Source organism: Phalacrocorax aristotelis, chromosome 4 (genome assembly GCF_949628215.1).
Source record: "Phalacrocorax aristotelis chromosome 4, bGulAri2.1, whole genome shotgun sequence".
NCBI lineage: Eukaryota > Metazoa > Chordata > Aves > Suliformes > Phalacrocoracidae > Phalacrocorax > Phalacrocorax aristotelis.
Genome location: NC_134279.1, coordinates 83,776,681 through 83,796,213, shown reverse-complemented (window position 1 = coordinate 83,796,213; position 19,533 = coordinate 83,776,681). Strand labels below are relative to the sequence as shown.

At 51.9% G+C, this 19,533-nt stretch overlaps 1 protein-coding gene across 9 annotated transcripts in view; it reads left to right on the top strand.

Moving 5' to 3' along the window:
* DYSF (dysferlin) overlaps positions 1–19,533 on the top strand; it is a 105,473-nt gene that overhangs the window by 69,822 nt on the left and 16,118 nt on the right. For all 9 annotated transcript variants that reach the window (XM_075092284.1, XM_075092279.1, XM_075092282.1 and 6 more), the window contains 8 exons: positions 650–805; positions 2,574–2,665; positions 4,641–4,811; positions 5,394–5,536; positions 7,986–8,125; positions 9,999–10,087; positions 10,633–10,728; positions 14,536–14,677. In XM_075092284.1, coding sequence (XP_074948385.1) covers positions 650–805; positions 2,574–2,665; positions 4,641–4,811; positions 5,394–5,536; positions 7,986–8,125; positions 9,999–10,087; positions 10,633–10,728; positions 14,536–14,677 — 1,029 coding nt within the window. The remainder of the gene's footprint in view (positions 1–649; positions 806–2,573; positions 2,666–4,640; positions 4,812–5,393; positions 5,537–7,985; positions 8,126–9,998; positions 10,088–10,632; positions 10,729–14,535; positions 14,678–19,533) is intronic.

The window sequence follows — 19,533 nt, the reverse complement described above, 5'->3', positions numbered from 1 at the left end:
ACAAAACACTTGTAAATTTTTTTTTGCATTTTCTCTCTTCTCCTCCTGTCCCTCTCAGACACCAGCTGCCTTATTCAGGAACCCTTAAAACTGTCGCTGCAGAGACAGTCCCAGCCTAAACCTTCGGGGGGCTGATTCATAGCAAGGCTCCTTCACACCTCTTTAATAGTGTGAAGGCCCCAAGGACAGTGGAGTAGAAGAGGTACAGGACAGACTGGCTGGAGTGGCTCTGTGCAAGCTTATAACAGTTTGCGCTGATGTTCAGGCGAGGGATGAATGACACAGGCAGCTCGCCGCCCCACTCCTGGCCCCCTCGACCGTGAAGAGCCCGACAGGACACGGCCTGGTCTAGTAGACCCAGTAGAGGGTCAGGATCTGGGCTCTGTCCCCAGCATTGTGGTAGCTGTAGATGCCCCATCCCTGGAAACACCCAAGGCCAGGCTGGACGGGGCTCTGAGCGACCTCATCTAGGTGAAGATGTCCCTGCTCATGGCTTAGGGTTGGACTGGATGGGCTCTAAAGCTCCCTCCCAACCCAAACCCTTCTCTGATTCTATGCAACCATCCAGACCGTTGCTGCCAGCCAGCTCAGGGGTCCCAGCTGCACGTGTGGCTGTGTGAGCACAGCTAAACACATCTGTCCTTCACAGGGGTCGATCAAAATTTACCCTCTCCCGGATGACCCGCGAGTCCCACTGCCACCCCGGCAGTTCCACCAGCTGCCGGCCAGAGGACCCCAGGAGTGTCTTGTCAGGGTCTACATCATCCGGGCCTTCGACCTCCAACCCAAGGACACCAATGGAAAGGTACCTGCTGGGGAATGCTCTGGTGGACCTCAGTGTTGGCTCCTGGGCTGGGCTCTTTCAACGGGTCAGCCCTAGTTGATCAAAATTTGCATATATGGCTTAAAATTTAGAAACCACTGTGACAGCAAAAAGGAGAAAATCTACCCCTTCTTTGTGCCTCCATTGCAACATCTGCGAATCCCAGGAGCCAACTCTTCCTCCGTCCTGAGGGATTTTTCAGAAGGGCTAGTTAAAATAGCTAAATTAGGGGTTTTTTTTAACCTTGGTGCCAAAGGAAACAAAGTCATGTTTTTCACATGACTGCTTTTTGCAAAGCTTTGCCAGTCTGGAAGAAAAATTCAGTGCAAAATGAAAATTGTGTTGGTTCAAAAAGAAAATGTGCATTTTGTTTGACTTTGCAAAAAAACTCAGGGAAAAATCCTTAACTCTCTTTGTGCCACTGGAAAGGAGGGAAAAAAGTTAAAACAAAGTATGGGAGATATTTTGACATGAACAAAACCCCCTGTTTTTTAATCTGCTGTTCTTGAAAATGGACTTGGAATGAAAGTTTTCAATTTCTTAGAAATCTCCCGACAGAGACTGCTGCAGATAAAAAAAGGTGTAGAAAAAATGCCTTTTTTTACACTGAAAACCGAAACCAGCCCAAGTCTGACCCACACTCTTTCCCCCTGTGCTGTGACGTCTCCTAAACCTCGTCACGGTCACGGGGAGACAGGAGGAGAGCCCTGGGTGCCCAGCCCAGCCTCACACTGCAGACCTTCCCCCAGCACTGTTTTTTCCATCCTTCGTTTCTTAAAAAAAATCAAAAGTCAAGGAAAAGTGGTGAGGAACCTGGCCTGGGTGTTTTTTCCAGGGAGCTTAACTAGCCAACATCTTTGCCATTGGTGTTTTTGTGTTTTTTTTTTTTTTAATTTTTAAATTTTTTTATTTCATTGTGAGCTCAGCAAGATGGTGGGGCTCTCTAGGCACTGGGCTCAAGCTGGGTGACATCTTTTAGGCAAATTTGTTTCTTTATTTTTCTTTTTTTTTCCCCTTCCCCGGGCAAAAATGCTGACTCAAGTTAATTTAACCACTTTTCAAACTTACGCTGGTTTCTCAGAATAGTTTTAGTTGTGAGAGAGAAGCTTAAAAACTTGCTAAAAATGTAAAAATATCTGACGCAATTTTTAGATGCACAATGAGACTTTATGTTAAAGTATCCTTCCATTTTATTTATTTATTTTTTAAATTTGTTGCAGCATATTGGAAATGAACCGTTTTGAACCACAGTTTTTGAAACAATATTTTTTTCCTTTGACATTTTAGTCCCCTACATTTGTAAATCTATTTTTGAGTTGAGTCAGACTTAAAAAATGATGACCTCGATGGAACCCCCAAGTAGGTGACTCAGATGAAAACAGGAACGTCCTGAGGACTTCAGAGCAAGCCCAGTCCATCGAACAAGCCATAAATTGTTTTTTTTTTTCATGCTTTTTTATTGCTTTTCCATCCCATGGGCCTCAGAAGGGCTTGGACTCTTGTCCCACACTGCTAAGTGGTCTTTCAGTCATCCTCAGAAAGGAAATGCAGGGCAGGCAGCTCTTGCTGACGGTCACAGGTTTGTATTACGGAGCTAAAGGTCAGACGGTCCTAACCTTGAAAATAGGCACTTGTCAAGGGTGGTGGGAGGTCCCGCTTGCTGGGGCAAGGGGAGGCAGGGCTGTTCCTTTGCCGTCAATATTGCTGTGCAGTGACTCTTTCTTGCACTTATTTTCATGCCCATGTTTAGTGCGATCCCTATGTGAAGATTTCAGTGGGAAAGAAATCCATAAATGACCAAGAAAATTACCTCCCCTGTACGCTGGAGCCTGTCTTTGGAAAGTAAGTTTCGATCCAGTTTGGAGTCCGTGCGATTTTTTTATGCCACACTGATGGAATAGGGCCGGGCCAGCCAGAGCTTCCCATTCCAACCTACGCTCAAGGCCAGGCTGGACGGGGCTCTGAGCGACCGGGTCTGGGTGAAGATGTCCCTGCTCAGTGCGGGGGGTTGGACTGGATGGGCTCGAAAGGTCCCTCCCAACCCAAACCATTCTGTGGTTCCATGGCGTGCTCTTGCCTCATGACCAACCTCGCTGAAGTGAGTCTAGCCTTGGCTCGACCACCGTTGCACCCACCACGGCTCGTGTTCCTCTTCTCCCTGGGGCTTTTGAGCCGTGGAGCATGGACCGGGTCCGCTCTGTGATCAACGGAGATGTCAGGAGGGTTGTTTAGACCTGAGATTCCCTTGAGGAGGCATCTGCCTCATCCCAGTGTTAGCAGGGAAAGGCTGGGGAAACTCTGCTCCTCATTTAGACACTTTGGCTAGAAGTCTGAAGAGAAGTCATGATGAGAGGAGGCCTGCTTGATCAGGCTGTGGCATGGGACGCCTCAGAATCAAACACCCTGAAAATCATCTATAAACGTGCTAAGGGCTGGTTGAGTTGTTTGCCCCACGATAGGGCCACAAACTTCCGCTAAAAGGTAAAAAGATAACATTGTTTTCAGAAAAAAAAGAGCCAGAAAACACCACAGGGACCAGGCGAAGTGGAGGGAGCGGAGGAAAACCTGGTGCTCAGCCTCCGCACTTTGGTCTCGCAGAAAAGCTGGGGTTAGACACAGCAGGTTATGCTTCAGCACAAAGAGGGGTGAAGCCCTGCTCCACGTGATGTCCAGCCGGTTTCCTGAGGCAGCTCCAGCCAGCCCAGGATGCCAACGCCGTGCCACCTTCCCAACAAAGCAAGGTGGAGAGGGAGATACACCGTCTGCAAGGATGGAGGAAAAGGGGGAGGAACGGCGAGGGCGGTGCTGGTGCGGCCACGGAGGACGGCGCGCGTTAGGCAGCCCGTTCCCTCCCGCTCCGCCAAACGGCGATGGCAGCTCTGCCTTTCCTACGGTGAATGCAACGCGGTTGCTCCCCAGGGAGCCCTGGCCTCCGGTGGGGCAGGACCCACTGCCCTGGCTGCAGAGCCCACAGCCAGACCCTGGCGAGCTCTGCTTGGCAGAGCAAGGCCCGCTTCGCCAAGCCTGGCTCCCGGCCAGAGGCCGTCTAGACAGCGTGCTGCACCTCCCACCTGGTCTTTAAAGCAAGATGTAAAAACGAGGTCCTGGCTGCTGGCAGCTATTAAACCTCTTGTTTCACGAGCTTTTTCCCTGGGCGGCTGGCCGCCATCCAGCTTTAGCTAATTACTTTCTGCTGACCCCAGTTCCTCCTGCACTCTTAATTGGTGGCATAATCACTCACTTCCCCTCCTTAAAAGCTGCTGTGGGGTGGGTGCTGGCGGTGGGAATGGGCGTCGTGTTTCTCCCCAGCCTCGCCTGCCTTTCAGCAGCAGGTGGAGGGGTTTCTGGTAGTGCTGGCTCAGACCTGGACCGTCCTGCTCAGTCTGGATTGGGGTGCTTGTCTCTTGCCATCCTTTATTTGAAGAGGGAGAGGAAGGTGGTTTTTCAAAGCTGTCATTTCTGCCCCTTTCAAATTCCATGGCAATGATGATTCCTGACTCTTGCCTGCTGTTTTTTTTTCCCTGGGTACCACAGTGATCACCATCATGCCCAATTAGCAGCCGGAGAAACTAAGCAGGGGCAAAGTTTTCTTGAGAGTAATTCAATCAGGCAAAAAAAAAAAAAAACCCCAAAGCGTGCTTGCTTGGTCCATAGCCACCAGCTAAGCCAGTGCCACGCAGGACCAACGTGGCAAAGATGCGTGGTGGGTGTACTGGCCTTCCTGGCGCTGGGGGGTGGGGTGTGGGTCCGTTTCCCATGGGGCACTCAGCGGCATGAACCTCAATCTCATGGGTGTTTCTTGGCTCCTGTTGCACAGGATGTTCCAGCTGAGCTGCATGCTGCCCCTCGAGAAGGACTTGAAGATCGCGCTCTACGACTATGACCTCCTCTCGAAGGATGAGAAGATTGGGGAGACTGTCATAGACCTGGAGAACCGGTTCCTGTCGAAATACGGGGCGCGTTGTGGCCTTCCCCAAACCTACTGCATGTAGGTACCTCTGCGGGCTCAGGCGGTGGGTCTCTGTAGCTGCCAGGGCTGCGCGGTGCCGAGTTGGCCACAGGGACCAGGGTGATGCCTCAGCCCGTGGGTCTGCTGCCCCAGGGCTGTCCCAGGGGGCCCTGACCGTTGCTGTGCTTCACCACAGAGATTTGTCCAGAGAGTCTAGATTCACACCAGAGAAGCCCCACATTTGAGGAACTTCCCTGAGCCCTGGCTCTCCTCCAGAAGTGCACAATGCTTCAAATAACGGGATCTCCCCAAGGATATTTCTGTTACGTCCCTGTTGCCTCTCGGGCACGCCGTGCTGAGGACACCCTCCGTGCACGGGGCCAGCTGAAGGGTGACCTGGTGGGTCTTGGGGGGGGCTGTCAGGGCGCCCCAGCCCTGCAGTCAGGGGCTGAGTGGGGCGTGGGACATGTTCACCAGTGGGCCAAGGTGAGCACAGACTTGGCGCTGGCTGCACCTTCATCAGACCAGCCCTCTTCGGTGTAACGCTGCTGCTGCCCCTTTGAGGCTGGAAGAGGTTTCATCCCGTGTTGAGCTGCTCTTTTCCCTCCTGTCTGATTTCAGCTCTGGACCCAACCAGTGGCGAGACCAGCTCCGTCCTTCGCAGCTGCTTCACCTCTTCACCTTGCAGCACAACTACAAGGCTCCCACCTACAAGTCCGACCGGGTCATCTTCAGGGAGCAAGAGTACATCCTCTCTGAACTGGGTAAGGTAACGGGGCAGCTTCAGGGCTGCAAATAGCTTTCCTTTATCCAGAGCAAGGGATGGAGTTGGAGGTCATGAACGTATCATGGTGGGGGGTTATCATGGAGGCCAGGATGGGGTGATGGGCGTTCCCATCCTCCTCACCTTGCTCCAGGTTGGCTCTGCGCCTTTCCCAAGCTTGGCTCTGCCCCAAAGGCTGCAGGTTGCCATCGGATCCGCACCGAACCCCGGAGCTGAACGCAGACCTGCAATCCAGCCACGTTACCCCTGGCCTTTAGTGACTGCCCTTTGCTGCTTGCAGCAAACCACGTACACACGGGCTGGGAGCGGCGAAGGTCGTTGCAGCCAGGGAGGCTCCAGCCTGATCTTCCAGCTGCTGCTTGGGCTGGAGGAGCAGTTGTGCGTTTGCAGCTCTGCGTTTCGGGGCTGGAGTCACTAGAGGGAGACAATATCATGCAGACAGTGCCCCGCGTATCGCACCACGGCTCACGCCTCTAGCTGGAAGTGCAACATCAGCCTCTGCCAGCAAGGAGAAAATATCACCGCGTGCTGGGGAGGCATTTTCTCGTTTGCACAAAAAACCACCAACGCTGACACCTGCAGTATCCTGAGCATCATCTCACGCCCGTCTGACTGGCACCCCCGGGGGCAGACGTTCGCCTTTGAGAGAAAAGTCTGCTTTCAAGCATGGAAGGGCTGTTTTGGCGCAGGGAGGAGGTGAAACCCCACTGCAGTGTGACTTTGTTAAGGCCACTGCAGTGTTGCAGAGCCGTCAAGGAGGACTTGGACTGCAGAGGCACAAGACGGCACAGCCCAGGGCTGATCCCCCTCCCCGCTTTGGGAATCGAGGCACAAATTCATGGTTCTCCTCTTAGGAGGAGGAGTGGGGAAGCAATGGCTCCTTTGCAGCATCTCGTTATGCGAAAGGTTTTCAGCAAGGGCTGGAAAGGTGTTAAACCGAGCGGGGTCTTCCCCCCTCTCCCAGCCCCTGCCTTTCACCTTCCTCTGCTTTAATGGCAATCAGTTCAAAAAACAGAACAAAGTCTGATGCTTGACCTCAAGGAGATCTGGAAACCAGCTGTGTTCGCAGAGCAATGTCAGATCTGAACCTGGTGGTATAAAGTGAAGCTATTAAACACGAGAGCATGGGTTTTACAAGCACTGCACCCGGACCATTATTCCATAACCCCCACATTTGTTGTTTTCTGAGAGGGGCTTTTTCTTTTTCCTGTGCATACACACACACACGCACACACACGCCAGGTTTCCACTGCTTGGGAAATAGCCCATATGTCTGAAGTTAACCACTTCAAGATATTGCCAAGAAAGGAGCTGGGATATATCACCTGAAAGTTGCAGAGCTGTAATAATATTTATGGAGCGCATTTCATTTCAAAGGTCCTCGAAGGTGCACGTCCTTGAAACGCTGTGGCTGAAAGGCAGCCGTCTCGGGGGTGATGTCCTGCCCCAGCCCCAGCACGGCGTGTGGGACGGGGAGGCAGGAGCAGGCTCAGCCAAGGCCAAGCTGGCCATCCTCCCTACCGGGATGGGCGGTACAGGGATGCCGGGGCAGAGAAGGCAAAACTCTCCGTTGCTCGTCTGACCTCCCTGGGGAGGGGTTAGGTCTGGTGGGAGCGGGTGAGGAGGTGGAGGAGGTGTCAGGTCTGCTCACGGATGGCTCGGTGTTTGCTGTGGCTCTTGTGCGCTGGCCCGTTTCGATGAAAGACCACGAATACCCCCGTGGGAGCAGTGAGGACCGGAGCAGGGACTAGGACCAGCCATCGAGCTGTGCTGGTGGTGTCTGCGTGGCCATCCTTTTCCTCTCGTTTCTGTGTTTCACCCCGAACCCAGCAGAGAAGAAGCAGGACCCCGCAGGGAGCTCATTCCCTGCCCAGCTGAACATCCTGGATGGTTTTAAATGAGGGGATTTAAACAATATCCATCACACGAGTGTTTGCAAACTGCACCGGAGCAGACCCTTTCATCTCCTCTCCCTGAAGAGCTTTGATCACACGTTAGATAAACCTCTGCTGGGGGTGGGAATGGCAGCAGAGCAGCAGTAAGGGCTTGCAGGCTGCTGGGGACCCTGCAACCCCAACTGCTGTGATTTTAGGGGGCCTGAACCCTTCAGCAGGATCAAAGACTGGACTTTCCATGTGCTTCAACTTGGTCCTTGCAATGTTTTACTTGCTGTGATGTGGGGGGGGACGACTTGCATGAGAGTCCCTGCAGGTCCCCGTCCCGTTGCGCGGTGGTTTGCCCATGGCCCACGGGGCCCAGGAGGGTTTGTGATGACGGTGGCTTTGCAAACGGAGGCTGGGCTCCTGCTGCTCGCCCCTGGCTGCTGCAGGGCTGGTGGGCACGTGCTTGCTCCCGTGGGGCGGCCAGTGCCCGGCCCTGCGCAGCGGCGGCCATGCCGTAGTATAACGCTGCTCTTTGCTCTGCGGCAGAGGACGGCAAACCCCTCAACCCCCACCTGGGGCCGGTGGAGGAGCGTCTCGCCCTGTACGTGCTGCGGAAGCAAGGGCTGGTGCCGGAGCACGTGGAGACGAGACCTCTTTACAGCCCTCTCCAACCAGAAATCGAGCAGGTGGGTGGTGTGATGTGTCCAGGACAAGACCAAGGGCATCATCTCCTTTTGACCCAGTGCTAACTGGGGGCTGCCTCGCTGCGGAGCCGTGCTAGGGGTGCCTGCCCCCGGGGACGGGCTTTGCCCCGGGCGGGGAGTCAGCCTGTGGGACAGAGCGGAGCACTGGCTACCAAACGCTCAGCTCTGCGGCTGGCTTGCTCGTGGTGCTCCGGGGGATCGATTCCAGCCTCCTTTATTTTCATCAGCATTTGCTCACAATTCTTTTTATTTTAATTTTTTTTTTTTAAATTTGGTGGGAAAGCCATTTCTGATCTGAAAGCCTTAATGCAGATTTCTTCTATAATGGTAAAAGACACCACAGGCTCCTTTGGTAATGCGGCAGTGTGATTTCTGCAGCATGAACCTGCCCTTGGAGGTGTAAAGTGTTAGTACTGCTGCAGACTGGATGTTTTTAAGCCAAATGAAAACTAAACGGGCATCCACCCAAGAACAATCAAGACCCAGGTATCTGTACTTAGCCTAACCCCTTTTCTTTGATTAACACGTATGTGCACTTTATGCATTCGGATCAAAAAGTGCTGCTTCCTGAAGAACAAAATGATTAAGTATCGTCTGTCATACATGTTCCAGCTGCGTTGCAAAGGCAGTTTCAAGAGGCCGGCTCTGCAGCTGGTGCAAACGTGCGCAGCCGCTGAGCTGCACCGTTTCAGCCCTCTCCCTTCTGTGGTTCATTTTTAACCAGCCCACCTCTCCAGTGGAGGAGCGGGGAGCTGCTGGCAGGAATTAATGCACTGGCAACTGCTCTAACACCTTTTGATGTTAATTCTCCCAAGGAAAATGATGGTCAGAGGCAGGGGATGGCTGCTGTCAGTGGGTCTGTGCTGTTCCTGTAGGTACAGGCGGCGTGGGCGTGTTGGACCAGCCGTGGAGACTAGCAAGGGTGCTTCCTCCGCGACGCGGGGTTGCATATGGGCAGAGCAGTCAGGGTCTGCCCCGCGCCGGTGCTTCTAACCAAGAGCATCCATCGGGGTGATGCTGGCTCCAGGGCATTAACCGGTGTGACCCCGTACGTGTCGCAGCCAGGGCGGTTCACAAAAGCACGGCCCTGACCCGCTGCAAAGCCACGGAACAGGCTGGCTCTGTCGGGCTGTTTGTAGTGAGCTAACAGCCAGGTTGGGCTTTTAAAGTTTTCTGCTGAAATGGAAGATTTTCTTGCCAAAAAGCAAGCAAACCACAAACCTCTCTGTGATGGGCTGATTGTCAAAGGATGTTTTTTTTTTTTTTTTCTTTCTTTCAACCCTTGAGACTGCACAATAAAATATTTTATTGGCACCCATTGGTGTTTTACAGTAAAAGAGACCACCTAAAAACAACCCCCCTGAGATTTCAGCTGCATTTCTGCTGCTCTCTCCCTGGAAGGATTTTGTGAAAATGGAATTAGAGTCCCCTCTCCTCATCCTATCCTCCACTCCCATGGTGAGAAACCCATAAACCAGCTGTCCAGCTGGTGACAACTGGTGACACCGTGGAAAACAAGAGAGCTGCTTGCTTCTGCAGCACCTCCCGTGGGCCTAGTCTTTAGTCTGTCCCTGTGTAAAGCAGTCAGCCATGGAGAGTAAAGCCAGAGTGCACCTTCAGCTTATCCAGACCAACTACTTAGATATCGCATGCCATTAACATATACCCAGCTATTACTAAAATAATTTTAATATAATACTTAGTGACACTTTTCCATTAAGGAAACTTCAGTTTTCAACTAAGGAACACAGGAGCACTTGGCGTTTCCTCTCTCCACTACTAGGTCTTATTGAGGAGGTGAAGGTAACCCAGTTAGGAGGCTCTCCAGGCTTCACGTGTCTGTCTTTCCAAACAGGGAAAGCTACAGATGTGGGTGGACCTGTTTCCGAAATCCCTGGGTCAGCCTGGCCCCCCTTTCAACATCACGCCACGCAAAGCCAAGAGGTAACTTGTTTTTCATTTCTGACTCGGTGCGGTGCTGGTTCTGGCACCTTCTGTTTGTGACGGGAGAGGAGAGGGCTTGGAGATGTCGGGGGGGAGGGATTCACCTGCCTAGCTGAGAAACGTCTACGTGGGCTCACCTTCAGAGAAAGATCACAGAATCACAGAATGGTAGGGGTTGGAAGGGACCTCTGGAGATCATCTTGCCCAAGATGACTCATGTCATGTTTATTAGGAAAAATGCCTTCCCTGCCAGAGGGGTCAGGCCCTGGCACAGGCTGCCCAGAGAGGTGGGGGAGTCACTGTCCCTGGGGAGGGTTCAAACAACCTGTAGACACGGCCCTTCAGGGCATGGTTTAGGAGGCCTGGGGGTGTTGGGTTGGTGGTTGGACTTAATGATCCTAGAGGTCTTTCCAACCTTAATGATTCTATGATTCTATGCCTTAGCTCCTTCAGCTAAATAGCTGAGTAGCACAACCAGGCTGTCTAGGTGGGCTCTGGACCGAGATTTCCATCCTCATGTTGATTTTGTTCCTGCGGCTATCCAGGTTCTTCTTGCGCTGCATCATCTGGAACACCAAGGACGTCATCCTTGATGACCTCAGCATCACCGGGGAGAAGATGAGTGACATCTACGTCAAAGGGTAAGCCACCCCACTTCTGCGTCCTCTGGGTACCGTAACCCAAAGGGACAAGAGCGGCAGTGAAGGGGTTAACAGGGCTCTTGCATCAACACTGCTGTGGTAGATGTGAACCCCCACTGGGGTGACGGGGCCATTCGCACCTCTCCAGCGATGGATCCAGCTTCTTGGCAGGCGTGTCTCTGCTGAGCTCATCACCGCTTCCCGATGTCAGGTTTTTCTTTGCATCTCTTGGATGCTTACATGGCAATATTTACTCTGAGAGAGATAAGAGGTGGGGAAGCAGCCTGGCCGTTGGAGATGGGGGCACGCCGTCTGCATTTCCACCGCCGCCTCCTGTCCAGCTCCTCTCCCGGGACAGCCGTGGGCTTGTTCCATATACATAGGTTGGCTTGTTTGCATAGCTGCTTTTTTTGGAATTCCCTTTTTTTCCTTGAAACACACAAAAATGTGGCAACCAGCAGTAACTCCTCTGGCACATTCCCTTCTCTGCCTGACTCCATTTATGTTTTATCTTGTGTAAAATGGTACAATCCCAGCCAAGGGACTGACTTACTTTGTGCGTTCTTTGGATTTATGGACAGGAAGAGATAGGATTTTGAAACAGACTGTAAATCCCTTTTTTACAATCCCAATTTTCCTCCTGTAAATCCAGAATGCGCGCTGCTTACCTGGTATTCACATCAAGTGCATTGTTATCAGCTCCAGCTAAGCTGCTCTGTGTGCTTTGGGGCTCTGAAACAGTAGTGCTTGCAGGGTGTTACTGGGAAAGCGAGAGCATCCAGTGCTTGCTGATATCCCTTGCCCCTTTTTTGGCATCCCCAATGACCAAGCAAATCTCCCAGTGATGTAAATGAGTTAAAACCTTGCTCAGCTTCCTCATCTTCCCCCCTAAATGGCTGCATCACTAGCATTTCTGGATAAGGCTTGAATAAACCTATTGGGAGGGGAAGCAATGGTCCTTGTTGTGCTTAAGCATCTGCCCTACAGAGGGGGCATCCTGTGGGCAGAGTGACCTTCACTGCCATGGCCGTTCTGGTGGGGACCGTTCCTTTCACTGCAGGAGCGGTCAGGCCCTGGCACAGGCTGCCCAGAGAGGTGGGGGAGTCACCGTCCCTGGGGGGGTTCAAACACCGTGCAGACGTGGCACTTGGCGACATGGTTTAGGAGGCCTGGGGGTGTTGGGCTGGGGGTTGGCCTTGGTGATCCCAGAGGTCTTTTCCAACCTTAATGACTCTATGTTTCTATGATTCCATCCCCCACTGCCTCCTGAGCAGGGGCTGGAGCCTACTTTAGGGTGAACTCAGTGGATAAGGAGCTTTTACCTGCGGCTTTCCTTCAGCAGTTCTCACAGTGCCTCTCTGAGGAGGTTATTGCCAGTTTGTTCTCCAGTTTACCCATTAGGCAAGGCCAGGGCTGGAATCTCAGTCTCTTGGACATTATCTTCTACATAATATGTAAATTATTGTTGAGTCAGTTATGCAGGTAAATTAAATAGGAGCTTTTCTGTTATGCCGGAGAGAGTTGGTGTTTATTTTATTTAATTTAATCAGTTATTTATCAATAGCCTTGCAACAGCATGAAGAGGTCGCAACCAAGTTTAGGTTGCGCAAGGCTGAGTGCACAGAGACCTCCCCTTCCTAAAGACTTGTGAAGCCAGACAGACAGACAGAAGAGTGCTAGTGTAGCGAAACCGTATTCATCAGGAACTGAAGAAGCTTTTTTGAGTTAACAGCCCTCTCTGTCACTGTCATAGACGGAGGATATTTTTGTATTGTTTTCATAGTGAAGTTTCCCATAAAAAGTTTTACTTCACCAAGTGGATGGACCAACACTGAACCGGGTCCCATGGGAGGTTTCACTCATCACCTCACAAGTTTTTCAAGGTATTTCAAGGTAAAACCAGTGCTGCTTTGAGCCAACTGGACTAGAAGCTTCCAGAGTCCCCTTCCCACCAACCACCACTACTAAGATTTACGTGCTGTTGTGTGGCATCTTTAAAACTCATCTGCATCCCCTTTCGGGTTCCTAAGCAAAAAGATGTCCTGGGCCCTCCAAAGTCTTACACTCCCACTGAGAAAAGAGGGTGATGTGCAAGTTTTGAGAACAAAGTTGCCTCGTAGATGTTAGAACCTAATTTTGCCCTTGGATATTGCAAATACCTGAGGTTGCATAGATTTAAAAAATACTGGATGGATTAATGGGCTAAAAATCAACCCAGTCCTGTTACGTACAAAAGCATTGTCTGTAGCTCAGGCAGTCTCTGACCTGCACATTACTGGAGCCTGGGGAGGTGTGTTGGGAAGGTATCGGGACGTGTTTGCCCCAATCCCCTACCCTTACCCCGACGCCTGCCGGTCGGAGGCAGAACACTGGGCAAGATGGGCCTTTGGCTGGTCACCGTGACCGTTCCTACGCTATATTTTTTAATTCTGGGGCACCGTGACTTGAATGCTTTTGATTTCTGGCATCTTCGTCCTGCAGTGGGGAGGGTGAAGCAGGTTCTGCAAGGAAAAAAGCAGCGTGCCGAAGGGGCGCCCACATCAAACCGTTTGTTTGTCCTGTTGTTTGGCTGCAAGGAGAGGGCGCTTTCGCTGCACCCTCCGGGGCTCCCTGCCAAGCTCTGAAGGACGTGGCTAAACACACAGCCTTGCCGTTTGCGTTCTAGCGCTTCAAATCCAATCATGCAGCCACAACTTACGTGTCGGTGTAACCTCATCACGCAATTCCCTCTGCCACCAAGCCCTGGCTGTGCGTGTAGTGCACGCGCATGAGATGGGCACCGTAGGATGAACTCGGGTAGACGTCCCTTCCCTGCCTCCCACAGCACGTGTGGGGCAGGTCATGCGCTCCTCTCAAGCACTGGAGAAGAGGGAATCATTTGTATAGCTGGGCAAAACCCCCTTATTTTCAATTTAAGTGGAAAACAATCCAAATCTTCTGGCTTTCCTCCAGAAGGGCTCTAAATACAGAAATGGATGTGTTTTATTGTTTTCTTTTGTTTTGTATCATTGATTGCCGAGGACTGAAAAATCTTGGACAGGGAAAGCGGGCAGAATGAAAACCTGACAGTTGCAAAACTCACAGCTCAAAAAGAAAATAGCTGTTACAGGTAGTTTTCAGTTTGCCTCTGGGCTGGTTGCAGAGTGACCACAGCAAGCTCTTTTAGACCAGGAGGGGAACCGTGCTGTGAGGACCTGTCTCTAAGGGGAGCGTCTGGGGACCGGTCTGGCCACATCAAGGTCTGGCCACTCTGGGATTTTCCTGGAGAAGGACTTCTTGGCCATTTCGGACTTCTAAATAATAACCTTTAAGAAATCGACAGAGAATAGAGGGGGGAAAATGGCCCTGTTGTCCTTTAGCATGGTTGCCTTATCGACAGGACTGGCTTTAGGGGCTGACTGCAAGGTGAGTTTGCTGGGTGGCTGCGAAGGGGAAAGGTGCTCTCACCAAGGCAGGTTAGAAGCTGATGTGTGCTTATGGGTGGGTAAGTGACAACTTCGAGCCGGAGCTCAAGGCGATGTCGAGTCTTTAAAACATCCATAAAGCTTAGGGGAGGAAGGAGAAGAGACTGCAGAGCTTCTCAGGCTGCTACCGCCAGCACTGGTTCGTCTCCCAGCACTGCAGGGACCGTTGCATTCCCTCCCAAGTCTCCTATGGGCTCCAGGTTACCCCAACAGATAGCAGCCCAAGGCATCCACAGGGGTGAGAAACATTTTATTACCTGCTCACGGCCCCCGTCATGTTGAGCGAACGCCAAAATCCTCGGTGTGTTTCTGGTTTCTCATGCAAGGCGTTTGCATTCCGCAGCTGGCTGGTTGGCCACGAGGAGAACAAGCAAAAAACAGACGTGCACTACAGGTCTATGGGAGGAGAGGGCAACTTCAACTGGAGATTCGTCTTCCCCTTTGACTACCTCCCTGCTGAGCAAATGTGTTACATCGCAAAAAAGGTGAGTGTCCCTGGACAGACGTTTCTGCTTTCTCATAGCAACTCCGGGGTGAAACGTGCTCTATGACCTAAGACCTGTGCGACTGCAGCGCACGTGGAGCTACGCAAGGCTCAGCCTTACCGTTGTGTTATTTGAAATGCAAAGTTGGGGACAGGCGGGGAAATGGGTTTAAAAAAAAAATCCACATTTTGAATACAACATCTGTGGGGTCAGAATTAGAGGTGGCTTTGTATAGAGAGTCTGGAGAGACCGACCCCCCCCCCCCCCCAAGGAAAGACTCCTCTGGCCTGGAGGCAGCTGAAGGCTGGTGCAGAGGTATCAAAGTACTCTCCAGGTTGCATGGGACTTCCGAGACGCCTGCTCAACAGCAGGCTACTCCAGAGATGGAGGTGGCATTTCCATGGGGAAGGTAGGTCCGCGCCTCTGGTCTCCAGCACAGCATCAAGGGCATCGCGCTGCACAATAACTTCACAGCAGGGCTAAAGAGGGGTGAAAGGAAGGAGCTGCCTCCAAGTGCCCGATGGGGTGAGTAGGAGGGACGCGCAGGGGAACGCGGGTTGAGATGTGCTGTTGATGCAGAGGTGGGAAGAAAAGCTTTGGTTTGGGATTCAGGGTGAAGATGCCTTTGGTCTAACGAGAGAGCTGTGTACTCGGTTGGGGAGTTAAAAGCGGATGTGATTTTGGCCCCCTCATCCCTCCACCTCTGGTTGGCTCTTGCTTGTGGTTTCCTTAGACAAGTTAGTGCACTGTGATGATCGATGCGGACTTGGCGTTGCACAGAGGGAAGGAAACAGGGACGGAGTTGGGGTGCGTACATGGATAAACGATGGTGAAAGTCAGACTGGCTCTCAGGGAACGCTTTAGGGGAGGGAGGTCTTTTCACTTAAACTTCCTGCTCATCACCTGGAGATTAAGACGAGTGTTGCTGGGTCTGTGTGGGCAGCAGGGACAACCACTGCTTTTGAGATCTGATCCTGTTTAGTGACACCCCCCTGAAAGCTCAAACCCCGTCAGCCACCCAGCCCCGAGCCTGTGCCCCTGCTCCCTGCCTTGCTGTTGTGAACCCAGCCTCGGCGTTCGTTTGAATCCAAAGACACCTCGTTGCAGTGGGACCATGGGCATCCACAAAACTCACCCGGGACCCCCATCCCAGCTTATTTTGTGGGGCCAGCAAGGTCCCAGCACAGCCTGGGTTGGAGCTGGCGCTTCGGCGGGGAAGATGCTGAGCGAATTCCCCATCCCTTGAGCCAGACGATCCCCGTGAGGAGGCCTAGCTTCAAAATGAATCGCTGGATAGTTAAACTGATTGACAGAATCATAGCTGTACCCATTTCACGCTTCATGTTAAACAAATCAAAAGTACAGTGTGTACTACATTCAATTATCCCCCTTTGAAAAAGCAAAGACCCCCCTATAAACCGTTTAAGAAAATACATCCCACTGTGCTGATATTGATTCTCCTCCGACCACATGTCTGCCAACACTGTATCAGAAAATAAACAGCTTGTAAAACCTCTCTGTAAAGGAAAAAATAATGAATGAAAAGCCATGCTTTGTATTTGTGGGACACATTCCGCTCTGGCAATTTTTGATCTCGCCATGTGCTGTTTGAACTCCGGGTTCATTACTGCTGCTGTAAAAGCCCATGCACCGAACTTTAAACGCAGGCGATGGAAAGTGGAATTTAAATCAAAACGGTCAGATGGCAAATTCTAAAAGCCACCTGCGCCCAGCCTCGCTGGTGTTGGCCCTTGGAGAGAGCACTGCTGGGAGGGAAGCAGCTTTCAATTTGCGCTCCTTTGTTTGCTCCCCTCACCTCCTCGCAGGCTGGAGCTCCCTTCGGCGTTGCAGGACGGACTGCAGGAGCGGGTCACCCCAGCCCAGACTGTCAATATTCTCCCCAAAGAGCAAGGACGCCCTGGGCAGCAGCGTGCCCGTGATGTTCGGTGCTGGTGGGCACGTCCAGGGGGAGGTGGGAGCCGGCGAACCCGGGGAAAACCCAGGTGCCACGTGGCGGAACTGGACCCTGAAGCCTCGGGATGGCCAGCAGTAGCCAGGGCTGTTTAATCATTGCCGTGGCACTGGAAGTTTTGGGAACTTCATCGCCAAAGCTTCAAAACACTGTGATTGCTTGGGGTTTTGAGACTTCAGCCTTCCCACGGGGTACCTCAAGGGAAAGCAGGAGCCTGTAAGTCCTGTGAGCATCAATTCAACTTATAGATTGGAAGTGTAGGCTCTTTTTCCTGCTTTTCTGAACATTTTAATTATTTCAGAATATTTTTCTATCCATATCTTCTCTTGCCGCAGTAATGTTAGAAAGATTTTCCTTCTGCTGAGGAAGGATTTGACCCCATTCTGAATTTCAAAAAAATGGGCACAAAAGAGGAAGCCCATCTTTGGGACAGCTCTTCTGAAAACATGTAAACGCATCTTTCTTTAACATCCTCTCCCAGCATTTATTCAGAGTTTCCTTCTGTTCTCGCTCCTTTTTGTGCCGTCTTTTCCTTGCAGCCATGGACGAGTCAAGCCTTGTTGTCTGCACGGCCACAGCGCGCTTGCAGCGTGCCGAGTCCTGCAAGAAGACGGTTTCTTAGGATGCAAATCATGCAGTGGTGTTGGTGGAAGGGTCAATCCGCATTGCGTGTTGAGGCGCTGTTATTTCACAGGGGAGCTGGGGTAGAAAGGTGGATTCAGTGCCCCTCATATGTTTGCATGAAATCGAATATTGCCTGAAGCAGGGGAGGAACAGGTCCAGGTCCCGGATGAGTACAAGGCTTTGCTGCCTACCAGCAGAGAGAAGAGCAGACGTCTGCAGGGTTTAAAATTTAGATCCCCAGGTCTAAGCGTGAGGTCTTGGCTCCCACAGACAATGTCATCAGATGGTCACGGTACAACCAGAGCCGATCAAGAGCCGTGCCGAGGTTGGCTGGATGTGGATCAGGTTTCACTGGGCGCCCAGTCAGAGAGGCGCTCGGCTCCCACGTCTCGCAGGCGCTGTGGAGGTGGAAAATACATGAAAGTGATTTTGAAACATTTGGCTTCAAGTGCCAGTTACGGCGGTAGCTGAATATAGCTGCCAAGTCTGAATTCTAGATGTCCTCTAGGGCAGAAAAGGCTTGACACTGAATGCCTGAGCAAATGTCATCTGCATAAATGAACGTTCAGGGTAGAATTCCAAGAGCATCTCAATATACAAGTTAAAAACTATTGGTGCTTGTCTGGACCTGGAAAAAAACCACTAGGCTGGAGCTTCCAAGACCTGGCTGGGTTGTTCGTATACCCTCTGAAAAGTGTTGCGTAAAAGAAATTCCAGGAGATGAACGTAACAAGTATGGGAGCGTTGTTGCCAATTTCAAATCTATGTCATGCCGTGTCACTGGCAGAACCCAGACCAAGGAGCGTATCTGTTGTCTTCATACTTGTCCTGCTACTAGGCTTCGGCGTTAGGTGTCAACAAGGAAATGAAATATTGACGCCAGAACACAAAATATTCTGCTTTGCAAAGACCAAGAGAGCCATTGGAAGAGGACTCATCCCACTACCCTAGAAGAAACTGCAAGCAACTGCCTGCTTGGGAAGGTTGGGGCAGTTGGGGTGAGGCTCTTGCATTCATTTCCTTTCTTCCACTTTGGGCTCTCAACTAAAGGGGCCCATCCAAGTTTTAAGCTGATTAATTGCAACCTACCTGGGCACAAAACCACGCTGACTTTGAGTTGGAGGTCTTTGGACATGTGTACAGTTCTGGTCCTCTCTATATAAAAGGATGTGGCCAGGCTGGAAGGGGCCCAGAGAAGGGCCACCAGGATGATCAGAGGACTGGGAAGCTGCCATACGAGGATGGGCTGGGAGAGCTGGGTTTGTTCAGCCTTGAGAAAAGGAGGCTCAGAGGGGATCTCATCCCCGTGTACCAGCACTTAAGGGGCAGCTACAGAGAAGATGGAGACTCCCTTTTTACACGGAGTCCCATGGAGAGGACAAGGGGGATGGACACAAGTTGCTCTTGGGGAGATTCCAATTGGACACGAGAGGGAAGTGTTTCACAGTGAGGACGGTCACCACTGGAATAATCTCCCCAGGGAAGGGGTTGGCTCGGCCACGTTGGACACCTTCAAGAGTCGCCTGGACAGAGAGCTGGGCCGTCTTGTCTAGGCTGGGCTCTTCCTAGAGAGGTTGGACTAGATGATCCCTGAGGTCCCTCCCAGCCTGGGATTCTGGGATTCTGTGAGTCTGTGACATCTGGCACCTGGCGGTGGGAGGTGCACGGCTACAAGTAGGTGGTGTTACAGGATGATCCCAGGAATATCCCCGTGGCTGCGAGAGAGCAGTGATGCTTGCACGTATCTCTGAATAGTTGAGACCCTGTTTCTGCAGGGTGCAGCCGAAGCCTCCAAGTTCGCTGGCTCTGGCATTGAATGTAACAACAAACCTGACATTTGGAAGGTTTTCTTTCTGTAACTGCTCAGCTGGTGGCATCCCAGAAATCATGCAAGGGATAGGTCTTCAGGAGCGATATGAGAAAGAGGGAGCTTTGGGGGTCTTAAACCCACCCAGAGAGAAAAGTGCAAAGGCATTTGAGGGAAAAGCAGGGGAGAAGGGGCTGTAATTCACAGCTTGTTTTGTTCTATTGCTGAGTGGAGCCGAGAATAAATTCCTTCCCCCTGGCATGGAGGCTCTCTCAGCTCCATCTGGTTTCATCAATTCTGGTTACTCCGTCTGCAAATTCATTGTAGGGCCCTGACATCTTCCTGGTGCTGACGGTTCCGACCTGCAAGGGGCCAGACCCTCACCCGGGGAAGCTCAGCCGGTGCATTCCTCTGTGCCCGGCAGACCCGCGCTAGCCGGGAAGGAGGAGCGGG